Source organism: Drosophila obscura, unplaced genomic scaffold (genome assembly GCF_018151105.1).
Source record: "Drosophila obscura isolate BZ-5 IFL unplaced genomic scaffold, ASM1815110v1 contig_73, whole genome shotgun sequence".
Lineage (NCBI taxonomy): Eukaryota > Metazoa > Arthropoda > Insecta > Diptera > Drosophilidae > Drosophila > Drosophila obscura.
The window spans coordinates 6,987,128-7,007,419 of NW_024542865.1; the positions used below are offsets into that span (position 1 = coordinate 6,987,128).

Sequence of the window (20,292 nt, forward strand, 5' to 3'; positions counted from 1 at the left end):
ATATACACAAATATATATATATATATGTATATATGCGAATGCACACACATGCTCGGACTCGGACTCACACTCGCATGTACGAGGCCCACACAGACACGGGGGCATTCGATTGGACACGAGGACACACACACACATGCCTCGAAGTCGTATGAATTGCAAATATATTCGATTGATATTATGCTAATTTAATTGGGAGCCAGTTGAAATAATAATAATTAAAAACAGAATATTAAGACGGGCTTCGGAGGCTGTGCGGTGCTCTAACTATTGCTGGCGAAGTATATCATTATATTTTAGCTATGCATATGCACACTTGTTGCTCCAAAATCATTGCGCTGCTCAATAATAATTTAAACAAATTATTATAATTATTACCGAACAATATTCTCCTTAAGGTAGTGGATGATTATATTTAATTCGGCTGTGTGGCTTATTTTGAATACAAATAATAATAATAAGTAATCATTATTTATGGTGTCTGCTTTAAAATACTCAAAAGTTTACTCGAAAATTGGCTTATTGGAACATAAACTTGATGCAGCACAATCAGTTTCAATCAGTTTTAAATACCTTTCATTGAAAATTTCAATTTGAAATATTAACAATATTTTCAGAAATTAAACTAAATTAAACTAAATAAATCAATCATTAAAATGATCAGCTACAAGTCATTTGAAAGCAGCTGCTTGAAACCTGCTCTTCTGCTGAAACGAGAAATTTACTTAGCTCCCTTTTCAAAATCCGATTTAAATTGAATTAGACCTGAGTACCCTTTTTCCCAGATGTCTGGCAACCGATGTTACCGATGTTTTTTCAAACGGAGCGCAGGGTTGCTCTCCATAATAATTGACGCGAGGCGACGCCATCTTGGTAGTTCTTTTTGTTTTTTTTTTTAGTTGCCAGTTGCCGACCCGTTGTCGGCTTCCAATAGAAATCTTTTGTTTTGCAAACCAAAGCAAGCCATCCAGCCACTGAAATCTGATAGTTTGGCCCGTCAGTAGGCAACACCCAAGCCCCGCACAGTATTTAGTGAAAAAGTGAATCGGGCACTGAAACTATTTGCAATTTTAGGCATTGGCAATTGCTCGCAGGCCAGCCGCTGGTCGAGAACGTTCTGAGAGTCCCCAAAAGAGTAAGTTCCCCTGAAGATATGGTAATTGTTTTATCCATTCATCATCTCTCCAGGTGTAAAGGTGCAAAATGCCGACCCACTGGGCCATAAACTGCGATGGCTGCAACACTGGCAGCATCAGTCGCTACCGCTACAAGTGCCTCAGGTGCGCAGACTACGATCTGTGTCAGGCCTGTTTCGAGGCCAAGGCGGTGACTCTGCAGCACCAGTCGGGGCATCCAATGCAGTGCCTGCTGGACGACGAGGCCAAGATGCTGCACTTTGCCGGGGAGCCAATGCCCGTGCTGAGCGCCGACAGCTTCACTTGCCCCGTCTGCGGCGCCATGGGCCACTCGGACGTCGAACTGGCAAAGCATGTGGACGACGAGCACCGCGACGATCGCAGCCTGGTCATCTGTCCGCTGTGCGTGGCCGTGCCCGAGGCTCATCCCGAACGCTTGAATATTTGGAAGCACGTTCGCGCTCGCCATCTTGCTGCGCCAAGCATTCTGCGCGGCTCTGTGCTGGATAATGCTGTACGCCACGAACGGGAGCCGTCTGAGAACGGCACCGAGGAGTCGGACATCGAAATCTCCTGGCCGCCGCGCCACCAACACATGATCGATCCCATGTCGCCGAACGCACCGTTCAACTTTGTCTATTCAGAGGTGGTGGGTCCGCGCTCCTCATCACCGGGACCGGGACCGGCCCCGGCACCGGAGCGCCAGCAGGTGCGCTTCTCCATCGCTCGCGAGAGGCCAGCGATGCCCGATGGCAGCGATGGGAATCCCTAAAAAGGCAAATCACTTGCGCTTACGTATACACTTTTTTTTTTGTTTTTGATGGAGAGAGAGTTGCACAGACACTGCATACACACGTGCATATATACTTACAATTGGAAATGGATTTACAATATTGGAGCCTAAGCATTTTTCCCGCATAACATATACACACACACACACATACATATCAGTGCCAATGTATTGCGCCCCGCGAAATTTGTTTAGCATTTTTCGCTCAATTTGAATGTCTTTTTTTGGGACATTTTTGTTGCTACACACACACACGAGAAGTTACACTGAAATGTCTTTGCCCCACACATAGCATATTTAATACACTGCGACACACAACTCACACATTCAGTTATCAATTTGTAAACCACAGAAAAAGGATATGCCCCAATAAAGAATACATACAAAAAGGCTCAGGAAAAAAAGAAAATAAAGCGTTTAGAGGAAATGGATCAAGAGGCTTTTCCAGTACTGGAATTTAAATCTGTCCATAAGCAGAGGATATTAATTTGTATTATTTGTATTAATTTTTGGACTCTGACAGTCTGTGTCGGCGTGTAGCAAATTATGTAGATTTCTGACCATCTCCCTACGATTTGCATTAAGTGAGTATCACGAGGAACCGACTTATTCAGTATTTGGAGCCCGCTTCAGACACTTCCACATCGAATTGAATTAATGCGGTATGCATATATATCGCCAAATCATAACTCAGACACAGCTAAGAGGAGGAAGAAGGCTAATTATGGGGAGAGGGAATGGAATGCGTCGAGTATTGATTCGGACATACTTGTAAGTGGGCTCTTCCCCTCAACTGCTGCTCCTAGACGTTCTTTTGGGCTGCCAAGAAATACGTACGGTACATACATATGTATGTGGGGAATGTCTTCAATCTGGCTCTGCTCATCAATGTCAGGATAAATCCTGCCTGCAGCTATTCCATCACCTCCTAAATAGCCTCATTCCACCCGCTTTTGTTCACACATCAAATTAGTTCAATTTGCGGCTGGCCCAAGTCGCTTGTAATGTGCGGCCAAGCATTTGTTTGTGTGCGTCGCAGTCGCAGTCTCAGTCTCAGTCTCTGTATGTGTGTGCTGGCTATCTATTGATTATTGGTCATATCGGTAGACAAACATTCAGCTGGAAGTGGTATGATAGGGCGTAAATCTGGGGCAGTTTTTCCACCTCGAAAAAGAGGGGAAAAACTAACCGAAAGCAATGCAAACATAATGAACTTATCAACACACACAGACACACACACACAAAAACAACTCGAACAAATTTCATTTGATTTGATTTTGATTGCGTTTTATATTAATGCCAAAAACACACACACACACCCATATCTCCCCTCCCCTTCCCACCCTTCAATACATCCACCCATAACCCATAGCAAATTTTTTTCACCCGGTCACATTTTGTTTTGTACTGATTGGCAGCTTCCCCCAAATGCGGCAGGCAGCAACAACACAACTGTTTCTGTTTCGGTTTCAGCCAAAAATGGAAGAAGCATTTTCCACTCACCATGAGGAGCGATGTCAAAGCGAGGATATACGCGCGCATATAGTGGTTACGGGTAACGGGCTACGGGCTACGGGTTTGAGGATATTTGGCATAGTTTTTGCATGCTGTAAACACATCTCTGTTTGGGGGGTAAAAAGTTATGAGAACCTTGTCATGGCATCCATCAGGCGAAACAATAGCGAGTCCACACAAACAAAAACGGAAAGCGGCCCACAAAAAAATTCAAACGATTTTTCTTTTTTTTTCTATATTTTTTGCATTTTGAATACCCAAAGGACTTGATTGATTGGACGAGGCGGCAAAAAGTTAGATTTATGTGGAATATTAAGAAAATTCGTTGGCTTGGCTTGGCTTTTGTTTTGTTTTGTTTTTTTTCCATTGATTGTAATTAAGTGTATAAGTGGGATGCTGAAATTAAGTTTTGTCTAAAAAGTGGCGGCAGAATAAAAAGTCATTTAAAATCCCAAAATAAATATATACATATATTTTCTTAGTTTTTTAAGCAATCTGAAAATAAATTTTTAATGCATTTTTAAACATTAATTAAATGTAAAATACTAATTCTCTGAATAAAATATGATAAAAGTCTGTGAAAATATTCCAAAAATTATTAATTGGCATTCAAGAATTCCATTAACCAGTGTCAATACTCTTTCGAATGCTTAATAATGGTACAGAAACTCATCATTAAAAACGCCAAAATTTTGAAACATTTCGGAATGGGAAATGTGGCAGCCAGCGGAACAAACACAGCAATGGAAACACAGAAGGGAGCCCGCATTGTACATACATTTCGATATTAACTCAAATTCCATATAGCCAGAAACAACAATTGGAGCTACGAATGGTCTGGTACAGTGGAAAATTGATGATGTTGGGAGGGATGGTCTATCGACGACATGGCCAGAGCCAGAGCCACAGCCAGAGGTAGAGGTGGGGTTGGGGTTGGGGAGAATGACCAAAATTAAAAAATCAAAAGTGAAGTGGCCAGACCAAGACAGAGACAAAGATGGACATGTGTGTGGGTGACAGGAGTTGGGATGAAGCGATGCGATGAGATGAGATAAAAGTGGAATGAAGATATATACTGGTATGAGTGATAGGGTGGGGGGTTGGGGGATATTGCAGCAAGTGACCTGGAAGAAATATAAAATAAATCGAAAGCAGATTGCAAAAATCAAAGTCACCAACAATCAACGCCATCAACAGCAGCCATCTAAGCCAACCAAGACAACAAACGGGGTGAAGGTGAATGTGGGGGTAATGCCGGATATGGGGCAGCCAGCCAGGAACAGCTAAGCAGATAAAAAAGATACAAAAGATAAATAGACACTGTGATAGATAGATAGATAGATGATGGACAGTTGGCTAGACTCGGCCCTGACTCGGCTGGATGGAAGCTGCGGCGAAGAGATGTGCCATGGCTGAGCCGGGGAATGATGCCAAGGAAATCGAAATGTTCCGATTAAAGCTGAATGAACGAGTCAGTGTCACTGCTAAGCGCTCATCAATCTGAAGGCTTGAGCTTTAAGTCTTTGATGGCCATTGATGGCAATTTTCTCTTTGTGTAAGCAAGCAAAATGTAATAGCAATAGCAATGCCTGAAATTATTATGCACTGGTTACTTGTCACTTGGAATAATGATACGATCTTGAGGCAACGTTTTTTTTTTTTTTCCATTTGGCTGCTTCTGCTCTTAAATCAACGCCAGGCATTGGCTGGCTTCTCATAATCCTAATTGGTTATGTTTCTGATTATTTAAGTAGCCTGGCGAAGGGAACCTTGAAACTGTTGCCACGAAGGTTACTTATGAATTCATTTTCGCTCACTTCTCGTATGTTTTCCTGATTAACTCGACTGGCATCTCATCAACGCTCCACGGTTCACACAAGCCACAGGATTACACACCAACCAGGGCCCTGCAGGGGCTGGGGCTGGGGCAGTGGCAGCATGTGCTGCATCGCACAGCATGCCACCAACAGCAGCAGCAGCAGCAACAACAACAACAAATACAACAACAACAACAACAGCAACTACCACAACAACAAGGAGCAAGAGTAAGAGAGGAAAGCTGAGAGAAGCTTTGGGCTACTGTTGGCATACTTAAAGTTCATAAAAAAGTCAAATTAATTCAAATTGCACTGCATACACAGATACGTACGTACACACCCATGGTGCAAGTGGGATAAAGTGGGTGGGACAGAGAGCGAGAGAGAGGAGAGTAGCGCAGAAGGGTACTTAACGCAGTGCTCAGCACTATGCAACGCTCTCAGTTGTTTGTTGTTGTTGTTGTTGTTGTTGTTGTCGCTTAACTTATTTCATTAGCTCCTAAATGTATGCAATTTGACATTTTTTAAATTTAACTTTCTCTCTTTTTCCCCACACCCACACGAACACAGATACACTAATGCATAAGCACAACCACACACACACACACACACACACACACACACACAGAGAGCCACGTGCACAGAGGTGAAGATGTGTTTGCGTGTGTGGCAAGGCCGCAAGCAAAACTTTTTTGGCTGCCCTAATGGGTGGGCGAGGATTATTCACATTTTCGCAGATTATGCATACGCATACGCAGTACACACAGTACACACAGTACACACATACACACATACTCGTATACGTAATTTTCCTTTGCCGGATGCAAACTTATTCATTAAGGCAGCAAAGGATTAAATTTACACATTAAAATCATGCCTTTAAATTAAAAGAATGAATGAATTTAAAAGTTTTACCCATAACTTACATCATATCATAATCTCATACCGATCTACGGAATATAAAATTAAAATAAAAATATACTAAAATTATTATAAAAATATCTACGTATGGCAGCAGCTATAGCATAATGTATAAATCGTATCCATATAATTTGAACGACGCTGGGAAGAGCATCAGGGTGTTCACTTGCATGCAATTGGAATATTCAGGGGAATGCTGTACGAAAATGCAGCCATCGGCATAATTCGCTTGCGGAAAGGGAGCACTCGGGGTGCACGTGCCATATAATTTCTTCGCTTTCATAGTGCATCGGTAGCCCTCACACCTGTTCCCCTCCAACGGTTTTCTGCTGACAATGCATGTACTGTTTTATCCCAAAGAGACTACAGCCGCGGCCACCACTTAAGTGCCCCCTCTCCCAGTGCAAAATGCAATGGAAGATGACATTGATGAAGGAGCTGCTGGCTGGAGTTGGCTGCGGTTCAAATAAAATCCATTCTTGCTCACAATATTTAGCTCCTGCATTCGATTGCCAGTCCGCAATGCTGAAAGCAATGCCAGAGATAAGAGAGACGTTGCAGGAACCGCTGCAAGTATGTATAGTACATCGAAATACCCGCAGTCAAGTAAAGCCAACAAAAACCGAATTAAAAACTTTAGAAAAATTGGACTTCTTGCTCTGCTAATCACAGGCCAGAAATGACAAAGAAGGACAAAGACATTCGCATGCAAGGAGCGTCCCATTAACAGTACAGAAATTCCTGAGCATATTCATCAAGAGTAGCCCATCCATCCATGCCCCGCAAGCCCATTCTCATCTGTCTTCCACCTGTGGAGATTGTCAGCAGAGACAGAGCCACAAAAAAAAAAGTTAAGTGACAGCCACACACACACACACACACACACACGGACAGTCTCCATGTTGGGTCTCGGGTTCCACGGACTGCCATAAACTAGTCTGTTAATCTGGTCCATCTTACTCCGTCATTCCGTCTCTTTCCCTTTCTCTGGTTCTGGTTTTGGTCCTGGTTCAGGTTCTGGTTCTGATTCTGATTCTGGCACTGTCTCGCTTTCAGGCCATTTGATGTCCATGTGTTTGCAACTACTCTATTAGCCGCATTTTAATTCAGTTACTTTAGTTTAGTGTCAACACAACAATTTCATACTTGACGACACTGACCAGCAAACATACTTACAGGGGGGGTATGTGTTGTGTGTTGTGTGGCTCTGGGAATGTGCTTAAGTCCTCTGGTTTAATTTTCGGAAAATTTTCATTTCATTGAGCTCTTCTCTCTCTCTCTCTCTCTCTCTCTCAACCTCGGCCTGGACTCCATCAGACGTCAGACTTCAGTTTGCCGCATTGACCTCACATTTTGCACAGAGTCAACCGCCACAGACTTAGAACCCACTCCCGTGCTAACCCTTTCCATTTCCAGGCACCCTCTCTCTCTCTCTCTCTCTCTCTCTCTCTCTCTCTCTGTGGTCAAAGGTAAAAAGTTTTGTCAAATTAAAAATGTTTACTGCTCTTCCTACTTTGGCCAAGAGTTTTCCTGCGAGGCTTTCCCAGAGGCAGGGCAGGGCAGGGCTGATCTGGTCAGGTACAGTTGAGGCAGGGCTGTGGCAAAAGCAAAAGCAAAGGCAGTCCCTGGCATGACAGTTTGCCCAGGCGGCAAAAACATCTTAAACTAGATACATTTTATCGCTACACATGGAGCCCAAAAACGGAGCGAAACGAATCGAGACAGAAACAGAAACAGAGACGTGGACGGGGATGGGGATGGGGATGGGTACGGAGACATACACAGAGATGGTGCTGGGGCTATGGCTATGGCTGGTGCTTGTGAGAGAAGAGATGGAAAGTTTTGAGTGATATTTATTGCATGACACTTGATGCAGCAGCTTACCCCCAGACCTCTCCTTATACTCAAAGCACTTGAATCTGTTTTCCGGTCTCTGTCTCTGTCTCTGTCTCTGTCTCGCTCTCGCCCACTTCGTATGTGTGGATGACATTTCAACAAGCATTTAATTTGATTTTAAATCTTTTGCTCCGAAGAAAAAGACTTTACTCGGATTCTCTGCGCATTTGCGACTGCACAGAGCCAGTTGATGCGGTAGAGCAAAGAAATACACAGAGTAAGAGATGGATGGATAAATTTAATCACCAAGTTAAATTTGAGATAATAGAATAGTCAAAGATTTCGAGTTGAGTTAATAAACCGAGTTCTGCAGCTGCAGAATGTTTGTGTGTATGTCTGTCCCTGGCTTTATCTCCGTCCCTAGCTCTGTCTCTGGCTCTGTCTCTGGCAATGAACTTTCACTTCCTGAGGAGAGAGCTTATGGTATTTTTGTGGTATTTATGTTGGTTGGTCAGCTCAGCACTTATGAAATAATTGCACACAATGTTGTCAAATTTAGGGTCGATCAACTAAAGACTACAAGCGACTATCGTTCTTCCCTTTCCGGTATGCCCAGACACTCTTCGATTTCGATGGCTGGACATTTTTTTTTTATTTAGCCCAGAAAATTTTGCTAAATTTATATACATATTTGTTCTGGGCACTCCCAAAGTGCCACTTGAAAAACTCTTACACTTTTCGCCAACTTTTCATCTGCATTCCACTTGAAAATGTTGCTTGACTTTTTTTTATTTTTTTATTTGGATCCCCTTCCTTGGTGCGAAATTTTCGTCAAGTTCGATGACAATTTGCCATATGTATGAATTTCTTTTTGTTTAAGTTGCATTATTTTGTCGCATTTTGTTGTTGTCTTTAACTTTTGGGCAAGTGTCGAAAGCGAGACAGAGAAAGAGAGTGAGAGAGAGGGAGAGGAATGGGTAGCCAGCCAGGAGACGGGAAGCGAAACTTTTTGTCGCCATTGTTGGTAAAAGTTTTGCAATCGCCAGTGCCTCATAAACTTTATGCATATGCACTGATGGCCCGAAGGGGTCCATGAATGGTGTTGGGCTGGGGTGGGGAGGGGGCCACTCCCCTATATGGTTCTGGGAACTCGGGGAGAGTTGGTAAGTGAAGGGAATATACCGCATAATATGCGAACTGGGCCTGTCATAAATGAAAGTTATGCCTTCTTGCGCCATACAAATGAACGCTCTGAGAATTGAGCAGAAAATGTAAACGATTCATCCTCTCCTCTGTGAATGGGTGGCTTGGTGGTTCGGTGGTTACCTCTCGGGTGGAAATGGGCTGGCGCTGGGGCTGGGACTGGGGCTGGGGCTGAAGCGTGGCCTGTGTCGGGTCGGGTCGGTCTGAGGGAGTCATGCACATGTTAAGTGTCGTATCTAATTATTAATCCTCTTTGTAGACCACGCGCGCGCACACAAGAAAAGCCAAATGAATATTGAAGGACGCTGAAACCGCAACAGAATTTATTTTAAGCTAATTTTCTTATTTTGCACTTAATTTTCATCTTGGCAAAGACCCAGGCCCACACATCCAACAGCCACGCATCTTGCCCTGGCTCAAGGGTTTTCTCAACTTAACCCACTTCCCTGAGGCAACCACACTCTTCCACTTCCCCTCCCACACCAACTACCACTCCCACTCCCACTTCCATCCAGTTTGTTACTCCCCGAAAGTCAACGAGGACTTTGCCATTTAGACTAATAATAAAAACTTAATACGGTAATCCACTTATGCCAGCAGCAACAGCAGAAGAAACCGCAGGCCACTCGCTCACTAGAGCGCACAGTGGGTCAAAGCAGTCTTTGCATGCCAAAAAAAAAAAAAGAGTTCAATTATTTAATTTAATCTATTTATTTATTTCCTACTCGTATCATTGTAAGCTCTATTTGTTTTATTATGTAAAGATTGAGGCACTTGCATCTTGTGAGCGAGAATCAGTGTGCTGGTGGTGCCTGCCCTGCCCTATCCCAGCCCCTTTCTGCCACGCACTCAAACTCGTGTAGCAGTGTGGATGTGTAAGAGTGTCAGTGTATACACACATACATATATTTTTTATTTGGTTTTTTTGGTTTTTTTTGAAGTCAACCAAAGTTTTGCGGCGCGCTCATTTTTCGTGTAGGCAACTTAACACTTTTGCTTAGCTCCCACATAAATTATGATGTGCGTGTGGGCGTGTCAGTCTGTTTGGCGTAAGTCAACAAGCGGCAAAGCCAAACAATTTTACCAAAAAAAAAAGAGGAAAAATAAGAAAATGAGAAGTAAACGTTAAAATAAAACTATAAAGTGTCGGGAAGCCTGAAAACGTTGACTTTGCCCCCAACAGCAATTCAATTTGGCATGAAACTAGTGGGAGCAAGCCAAGGCAAGGACCGAAGACAGCAAAAGAAAGAGATATAAAAACAGTGCGTAAGAATTAACCAGCAAAAGAGAGAGAGAGAGAGACTATAAAAGGAAAAAAAATAAGGAAAAAATACCAACCAAAATAATTTTGCTACCAAAGAATGTGAAATCTGGATGGCGATGGATGGACAGGGTTAAGGAGCAGTGCTCCAGAGTGAGATAGATAGATAGACTGGCTGAGCTGCCTCTCCACTTAGTTGCAATATTCCATGGCGTCGGCACTCGTCGCACTCCCCGGAGCTCTGGCTGCGCGCTGAGATAAGCGCAAGGGAATTTTGTGGGAGTTTAGTCTACTTTATGAATGAAAGAGAGAGATTTGCTAGAGATTTGAAACCAAATCAGAGTGAACGAAGTCCAAAGAGAAGCAAACATGTCAAGCGAAAGGATAGGATGTCGATATTCTGACCAGAGGCGAAGCTAGGTAACCAGGAGGTAACCAGTAAGGGGCTAAACCAGAACGAGTAAAAGCAATTATATACTTAAAGGGTGCACGGCTTAGTTATTATTTCATTATGTATTGTGTGAGCTTTAGCAATAGTCTGGGTTGTGCAGGGGAAGATAAAACCAATCATATTATGTAACAGATGTAAAACAAATTGATTTGGCAAACTTCATTAAAACTAGGAGTAAAATACTCAAGTTATGGTATAACAGGGAGACAAAGCAGACTGCGCTCTGCTCCCTTCTTTTGCTTACCCTTTGGCTTATAGTTTTGCGCTGTTACTTTTTCCTTGCTGCATTTGCGGATCCTTTTCGCCCACACATGCATAAGAAACCGACGATTCCGTGGTTACGTCGGAAGCAGAAATGGGACCATTAGATTATAATTACGTAACCGCGCGACGATTCCGATTGAACAGACATGAACTAAATTCATTGGACTAAATTTAAATAGATTTAAATAGCACTCACCAAAAAAAAAAACAAAAAAAAAATATGTATGATACAATGCTATATGAATATATAGTAAATAATAATTACGAATAAACACATGGACAGCGCTGCGCCATGCGCTTTGCCCCTTCCCTTTCTTCCACATAGTACTAACCGATGGACGGTAATTAATAGGTTAAGTAGCGTTGAGTCACTTGCATACGAAAGTACATACATAATTAATTAGGAACAAAGAAGGCGCAGCCCACAAGTTACAGCACTGATCCATGCCATGATCCGTGCAGGCAAGCAAACAGCAGGCAAACAGCGCACTGCAGCGATGTTCCATTCATCCGTCTACCTGCCTACCCAAAGGCCATACACAAACAAGACGCTGCATGCGCGACCCAAAAGCTCTTCTCTGGACAGAGGGAGCGCGCGCTTTTTCTACTCTTTTTTCGGCTATGGTTCGGCTGTTCGTCAGCGACGCGCAGAGCAAGCTCGAGATAGTGCCGCACAGTGGGGCCCTCGGCCATTTCAGCTTGCTAAATTAATAAGCGAACAAGAGAGTTCAATAAACTTTTTCACACTGATAAAATGTACTCCCCATGGGCTAACTACGCCACTCAGGTTATACAGTGACGGAACAAACGGGACCAGCGCTGCTTCATTTATTGTTTGTTGTCAGTTAAAATGCTTTCATTGGAGTCAGGATAACCGAAGGTACACCCAGCAGTAAACCCGAAATCTAGTACCATTTGCAACCTCTGTTGGGTCACACAACCCCCCTCGTCGCTCGATCCCTCAGTACAGATCATTCATCCAAAACACAACAAACGGAAAACATCATCCGAAAAACAGAAAACAGAAACAGAAATCTGGAAATTTAATTCTTTTCATTTTGCATTTTTCTGTGCAGTCTTCCCACACGTCTCCCGTCCTGCTTTCGATCCCCACCAACGGCACTCGAGGCCAGCGCAATGGCTTTTATGGCTCGACAGAACCAGAGGGGCGAAGTGGTGGATCGCAAGCAGCTGTCGGGCCGTCGTACCCGTGACATGCGCGACCTGAGCGACTCGGAGGAGTCGACTGCGGGACTCACCAATCGCACTCTCTATCCACTCGTAGCAGATGCCGACACGGACACAGACTCTTCATCCTGCACCCTGGTGGGCAATCGAGAGGATGTTGCTGAGTTCCTGGACACTGACACCGACACCGAAACCGAAACTATGGCGAGCTTCTGCCGGGAACTGGAGGAAGGGGAACTGGGAGATGCATTGGCAGGTCTCGGCCTCGAGGAGGGCAATAAGTGGGGCTGCCAGGAGGATTGGCGAAGTGAGACAGGGACCCTTGTACCGGCCGCGTCTATCGGCGATTGCAGGGACCTCTCGGAGTCCACCCTCATCCAGGGAGGGGCTTCACCCACCGACAGTCTGAAGTCCTACAACAGCTGCAGGACCTACCTCCTGAGCAGTGAAACACCAGAGGACATGGAGGCCAGCGAAGATCGCGAACTGATGACCAGCAGCAGCTGCACCCCGGACACTGCGAGGGAGTCCCTCTGCAGCTGGAGTGACGCGTATGCCGCTGTCCTCGAGGCACCGGAGGGTGGCAGTAACTTTCTGCCCTCTCTGAACTTGGAGAGCTGCAGCCCGCACGTTTCCACCGGGTTCAAGAGCCTCGAAGCCCAGAAGAAGGATCGCGACAGCCTGCAGTTCGAGGCGTGGAAGCAGCGCAAGGCGGAGGAGCGCAAGAAGAAGATTCTGGCCGCGAAGCGGGAACGCGAGAAGCGCGAAAGGGCGACTACCGAGCGCTTGGAGCAGTCTCAGAGGCAGGTCAGGGAGTGGCGTCTCCGGAAGGAGCAGCAGGAGCGGAACAACACGTCCACGCTCATCCAGAAGAAGTCCTGCACATCCGTCCCTGGCCCTGTCCCTAGCGCCGCAGGGTGCCGCCAGAAGGAGACCGCGGAGGAGCGTAGAGAGCGCCTCAAGGAGTGGGAGCGCCGCAAGGTGGCGCAGCAGCAGCAGGAGCGGGATCGCGCTCGACGCCAGCGTGAGCAGAAGGAGCAGGAGAGGAAGGAGCGGCTGCAGCGGTCCGAGGGGGCCTGGTCCAAGTGGATGGCCAACATCGACAAGCGGCCCAAGCCCGTGCCCCTCAACCAGGGCTTTGACTCCCTGCGCGGCAGTGCCTCTCAGATGTTCATCAACCCGAACGAGTGGGACTCGAGCACGGATCCGCCGCCTGATGCTCGAGACGTTTAGCCAACCGACAAACCCAACCAAAAAAATAATTATTTGTTCAGTTCAAAATATTTCCATTATTAGTTTAAGTTTTTATGTTGGTGGAGCAGCAACGACAGGCCGCAAGAAGTGGATCTTCACTGTGGTAAGTATTCCATAAATGAGTGTCGGGATCTAGGCTCAGACCACCTTCCGCTCGTAGTCCTCCTCCGTGCTGTTGCCTCGGAACTCTTATCAGATATTTTCTGCTCCATTGGAACCCAAGACCCGAAATCAGAGACTGCTCCTCCTTTGGCTAACACCTGGTGAGCTTGCTGGGACCTTTTTCCAGTACCTTCTTCGCGTCTGACCTCTTGTTCCTATGCCACAGACACGAACGATCAATCAGCCCTCCAGGCCACATGCGTCCAGCCTTGTACGAGCATTTTCAGACAGGATGGGAGATGGGAGACGACGCTGTTACAGATGCTACAGATGCCATGTCTTGCCCGGCAGTGATTTAATACAGGCTATAAGCAAATGCATTCATAGGCAACATTTAAGCCCGCACTTACCCCTGTGGCCGCTCATTTCGCAATCTAAATTTCGACTCCTTGCTTGTTTTATGCATAATTCTGTTGCTGGAAATACATTGTTTTTGGATTAAAAAATTACATTAAGCCACGCCGAATCGGGGCAGTTGAACTCAGCTGTGGGTGGGCCATTGGCTCTGCCCCACACCGAACTGCAGCCAATGGAACAATGTCGCAGCGACTGTTTTGTGTTGGAACGCGTGATAATAAATTCCAAGAACGATTTGGGCAACTTGATTATTATAGAGGGGATATGCAGGCTACGGCAATCACGGTGGGGGTCAGCCGACTTTGGCTCTAGCGCCGTTCCAGTAGCTGTGAGGTCTGGAGGACTGATGAGTGCTGAGCAACGCCTTGGCTCCTGCCCTGATGCTCTCGATCGAGTCCAGATCGCCAGCTGGCAGTGTTAGTAGTGGGATTCCGATTCTCATTAAGGGCCCTGCATTAATGTTGACGAATCTCAATCCATCCTTGCAGCAGGCTAAGCCAGATGGAATTCGCAAAAGGGCAGTCCTTTGGGTCTTAAAGTTGCAAGAGGAGCAGCCTATGCCATAAAAAGACAACAGAATGAAATTCGCAATCACAATAAAAATCTGCAATTGCCAGCAAATATTGAATTGCAATCAAAGGCGGTGGGTGGGTGGAGGTCCCAAGGTAGATGGAAATAAAGTTGGCAATTCTTGGCAAACTTTAACCTGAAACTGATGGATCTGTGTGTGTGTGTGTGTGTGACTATGGCTGGGTGTGTGTGTGGTGTGTGGTGTGTTAGGGGGAGCTGCCTGCATTGGGGCGGGTGGCGATGTGTTAATTTTCTTTGCAGGCACGTTCCTGTCATTGCCACTAGCCCATGTGCATTTTGCTTTGCCTATTACCCATTCCCATTCCCATTCCCATTCCCCTGGCTCATTTGTATGCCTGAATGCGTCGACTGGGCCAGCCGCCTGGATCGTCCGTCCGTCCTTGGCCAATGGCCTGTTTGCTTTTCATTTTCCCTGTGCCTTCGTTCCCGTCTCTTGTCCTGCCCACCCACCATCTCGCCCTGTCTCTCCCATTCTGGCTGTGTGTGTGTGTGTGTGTGTGTTCTCCTTCGTTCGCATTCTCAAGCAAAAGTCAACGGCGGCGCATTGGTTTTGAATGCAAATGGGCAGCAAACGAGAAGCAGCGTGGAAGCAGGAGGAGCAGCAGCAGGAGAAGAAAGATGAGCAGCAATTTGCATGGCTTCTTTTCTTTCTTCTTTTCCACGCCCAGCTCCCCAACAGCTCCTCTTCTGATTACTCCTGTTGTTGCTGTTGTTGCTGTTGTTGCTGCTGTTGTTGTTGGTCTGTGGCGGGCTGCGATAAGGATAAGCCAGGGCTTGATGACTGCAGGGTGGATGCGAGGCCTTCCCAGGCGATATCCAAGGACACCTTTTGGCGCCTATCGTCTTTCAATTAGTTTAATTAAATTGCAATTTTCTTATCTTGCAACGCAGCAGCAGCGCAAATGAAAACGAAACGGACTGCCTGCCGGAGCCGGAGAACCTGGTCAACTAAGCCCTGTTTATACTACGTACTTTTGTCTTTTGCCGTCTGTTGTTTGCCACTTTTCGCCACTGTCCCTGCCCCTGCCCCTGCCACTGCCACTGCTGCTACCACGGTTCCTGACTTGGCTTCAGCTTCGGATTATTCTTTTGCTGTTTCCCGCCGCCTGTTAATTATTGCTGCACTTTAAAATGGCATCAAAGTTCTTCTTTTTTTGGGGCGGGTGCTCCTTCTCTGCTCCACCACTCTTCACATGTTCCTCCGCTGCTTCTTGGCCAATCGGTGCCATCGCAATAATGATTTAAGTCCAGCTCCAGCTGGAGCCTGCCCAAGGGGATTTTGATTCAAGGGGTTGAGTCAGATTTAAGCTGCCATTGAAGACACACACTGCAAGCACTCAGCCTTAGTTTTGCTCGGGCTCACAACTCAACGGTAAAATCACTAATTAATGTCCGACACTTGAGCATACTGCATCACTGATAGAAAAAAAGGCATAGTAAAATTAGCTACACTCATATTTGAATTTAAAATGCGAATTTTAAATACAAACATAGTCAAATTGAATAGAATTCACTTTGATTCAAATATGAATGTATTAAAAATGCTTTTTTAATACGGTCATAATGAATCTAAATATAAAACACTTAAAAATAATTATAACATATTAAATTTGTAGTTAAATATGTTTCATTTTTAACTTGAATATTATTATGACTTGATTTCAAAATTTTTCTTTTAAAATCAAAAGGAAAAACCTTTTTATTTTGAATATTCCATATTAAATGAAATCAAATATTTGTTGGTATTTATTTTAACTATGTTTATATTATTTTTTTTATGTCCCCTTCCCCGAATTCCCACTGGTTCCAGCAGCTGCCGCCTTGAATACACAGTTAAATTTCTTAGCGCAGGGGCATAATCTCAACCAATGCAGTTCTACTCATTTTGCGATTATTTCTAGCTGTAAAGCTTAACCAATTACAAACCCCCATGAGGACTTAAAATGTAGCCCACGCAGGCAAAATAATAACCAGTTAGTTCAAAAATGAAATATACTCAATATAAATAGAAAACATATTAGATTTAAAATTTAATTTGATAGCATATTAAATTTAAATATGAAACATATTAAATTTAAATATAATATATAAATTAAATATATATATAATTTAAATATTAAACATATTAAATTTAAATATTGAAATATAAAAATTTAAATATGAAATATATGAAATTTAAATATTTTCATATTAATATCAAAATGTAAGTGAAAAATATGCAATTTTAATACAACCACTCTTGCATGAAAATCAATGGCATAAATATTAAAATCTAAGTGAAAATATTAAAATTTCAGGGCTTTATTTCTATTGGTGTAGAAATCGATTATGATTATGTTGTGTATTTGCCAGAACATTTCCAAAGCCCGAACCTCTTTTTGATTCCTTTGTTTGCCTTTAACATATTCCCAGACACAGACACTTAAGCTCGGCTTCGGCTTCCGCTTTCGGTTTGGTTATTTCTCCTGTTTGCTTTTCACACCCTGCACTTGCAACCAGCTCCTGCTGGTGCTCCTGCTGCTGCTGCTTCCCATACCCCTGCCCTAACCATGTTCGCTGACTCTTTTTTGGGATGCGCCACGCGCCGCTGTGCTGCTCATTTGGAGAGGCGCCAAAGTTATTTTACAAGTCCCCAAGCCGAAAGGTATCCCTTGACCTCTCTCTCTCCCTCTACACTCCTGCAATCCCTTCGCCTGCTTATCCTGTGCATTTCACCCATAGAAAAAATGTAACTAAGTTGACAAAGGAATAGAAAGAGTAGCAAACTGTCTAAAGTGCGACCAAATGACCTTTTTAATTCGTGGCCATGCACTTTTTTCGCTGTATCTCCTTTACCCTTTGGCTCCTGCATGTATATGTATGTGTGTGTGTGTGTGTGTGTGTGTGTGTGTGTGTGTGTGTGTGGTGTGTGTGTGCTTGCGTGTCAGTCGCTTTTATTCGTTTGGCATGTCTGCTGGACTCTTTTGGGTGTGAAATGAAATTTGCAGCTTTTGGCGCAGAAAGAAAGTTGCAAAGATTTTTTTAAGCGTGTCGCGTGCTTTCTCTCTCTCTCTCTTTTTTTTTTTTTTTCGTTTTTTACCTGTGCGTCTGTGTGTCTCTCCCTCACCGTCTGTGTTCCCCTCACTTTCTCTGACTCTCTCTTTAACTTTTCTTTGTGTATGTGTTTGTCGTGTAAATGTGTTAATGCGCTTGCCGCGCTGCATTACTTACGTGATACTTGCCCAGTGTCCGGCCGACCAGTCCACAAGTCCACCAGTCCCCAGCGCGCCAGTCCACCAGTCCCCAGTCCCCAGCCGCCAGTGCACGGTGCACGGTGCACAGTGTGAAGACGATGGATAAATTATAAAAAATTATAAACTCACTTGGTACACTTGATATAGGGGAGAACCGATTAAATATTCAAGTGGGACCCATGACAGCTGGCAGTTGCATCACTTCGATGGGTGCCTGATGACATCTGAGGGCACCATCAAGTGGCCCATGCGACACCAAGCCGATGCCTGTTGCACGCGGAACTCAGGCAGAAACGCAGCAACTCCTCTCGCCCAACCGACCGAGGGGCGCAGCCGCACGACGCGCGACGCGTGTTACCGAACCGATCGCGAGCAGGCAGGAAAGATCGGTGTTAGACGAAAATTCGAGGAGAGAAATTAGAGCTAAACACAACTCAAAGAGCTAAACATGCAAAGATAGCTGACAAATTTTACTAATTACGGGAAGGGTATGTAAGTATTAGTGACTTAAGAAGAGAGACTTAGGTAGAGATTGAAGTCCGAGCCTGGGACCCTAAATGGTTCGTGCAAGGAATAATTTTGACTGGCAGACGAACTTTTTATATCACTCCATGAGCAGCACTAGGGACAAGCTCCAATCACAGAGAAAGAGCACGAACAGGGCACTGGGACACACGACAGGAATTACCTGGAAATTATATTGCAGCTTTTAACGTATTTAAAATATAATATATACATACATACATAGGTATGTACATAGGTAAGGTACCTGTGTATGCAATTCCTATAATTTTCCACTTTAACGACACAAAAACCGAATCGTTGTCGTTCCACTGTTCCTCGCAATGCTCTACAAATTTTTGTCTGCAAATGAAGTCGGTGTCCGCGATATAAGTACTATGTGTGTGTGCTGGTGCATGAGTGCATGGGTGTGCGTGTGTGTCTGTTAAAATCAGCTTAAGCATTAGTGCTGGTCCAGCATACATACTACAGCCACATTCACACGCCACCTTCCACACTCCACACTCCACCCCACATCCACCATCCCACCCGTGGTGTTTGCCCAGCTTGACTCAACTCGACTCACCTCGCCCATGTGGCTAAGGTCAAATCCATTTGACTCTCTGAGCAAATTGCAGTGCGCCATACTTCAGGCGGGCGACATCGTTACACCTCACCAACCAGGGCTGCCAACCAAATTAGTGCAAAAGGGAAGCGAGTGGGGAGCGGAATGGGTATGGGGATGGGGAGCGGGAGCGGGCGCGCAGCAGGATAAAAACTGCCAACGCTGCATTTAACAATTTTAATGGATTTTTTTCCAGCTGCCGCGGGGCACAGGGACGCTCTGTCCCAGAAATTGAATCTTTAAACTTGACCCGCCTGCACCCAAAGATATGCCAACCCAACTGCATATCCCTATACAAATGGCAACAGTGAAGTCTCGCGATGTTCGACAACAGCGCCCGGAATCACGGACAATCGGAATACTCCGCTCAGCTAGCTGCTCAATCGAAACTCTCTCTCTCCTCTCTCTTCGTGGAGTGTCCGCCCAAGAGAGCTTAGCCTGTACAGTGGAACAGACACAGTACATGGCGCATATACATAGTTATATATACATATATATATACGTACGTATATAATTATGATGCTCATAATGTCGCATGGGGGGGCAAGGGCAAGTGGCAAGTTGCAGCCCTTAAAAGTTTGGCAAAGGCGCGGACATTCCCGTTAACATTCCCATGCGAATTCTAGGTGGAAATTGTGCATTTTCCGCAGAGTTGAAGGAATCTGCAAATGGTCGACGAGACGGAAGTGGATGATGGAGACACACACACAGACAGACACACACACACACACACACACACGGACACCTGTATTTTGTGGAGCGTCTTTTTATTGTCAAAAACAAATGAAAATTCCAGCTAGATGCTTTTCGTTGTTCTTTCGCAAATTGTGTTTGGCGGGCCGCGCTAATAAACAAATAAGTGGGAGTGGCAGACGCTCAATTAAGGCTATTAAGCGTTACTACGGCATCACGGTGGAGAGACGGGGATGGCAGTGGGGAGTGGGGAGAAAGCAAAACATTGGCGACCATTTGGTTTTATGACTCTGTCTATAAAAATTCCTTAGTTGAAATTTATTTGCTCCATTAGATGGCGCATTCAGCAACGTTTCCTAAGTGCGCACCACTCCCACCCACCGCCCATAAGGATTATGCGTGGCTCTTATGTTTTTATTGGTAGCCTCCAAGGCCAGGCCACATCACCAGCAGCACCCGCAGCGTTTAAGCAAATTCAATAAGTCAACTCCCGAGAA

At 44.9% G+C, this 20,292-nt stretch overlaps 2 protein-coding genes across 3 annotated transcripts; both read left to right on the plus strand.

Moving 5' to 3' along the window:
• The first annotated feature begins 881 nt into the window (after positions 1 to 881).
• On the plus strand, positions 882 to 2,326 carry LOC111076435 (E3 ubiquitin-protein ligase KCMF1-like). Of its 2 annotated transcripts, none has more exons than XM_022370236.2 (2): positions 882 to 1,132; positions 1,186 to 2,326. In XM_022370236.2, exon 2 carries the CDS (start codon positions 1,201 to 1,203, stop codon positions 1,903 to 1,905), a length of 705 nt encoding a protein of 234 aa, XP_022225928.2. In that variant the 5' UTR covers positions 882 to 1,132; positions 1,186 to 1,200; the 3' UTR covers positions 1,906 to 2,326. The 2 variants fall into 2 exon arrangements, with proteins under 2 accessions (XP_022225928.2, XP_022225929.2); XM_022370237.2 differs by having other exon boundaries at positions 1,194 to 2,326.
• Positions 2,327 to 12,328: 10,002 nt separating this feature from the next.
• Positions 12,329 to 14,346, plus strand: LOC111076434. The gene is made up of 4 exons (XM_041595513.1): positions 12,329 to 13,535; positions 13,654 to 13,736; positions 13,794 to 13,896; positions 13,962 to 14,346. Exons 1-4 carry the CDS (start codon positions 12,329 to 12,331, stop codon positions 14,087 to 14,089), a joined length of 1,521 nt encoding a protein of 506 aa, XP_041451447.1. The 3' UTR covers positions 14,090 to 14,346.
• Positions 14,347 to 20,292: the final 5,946 nt, after the last annotated feature.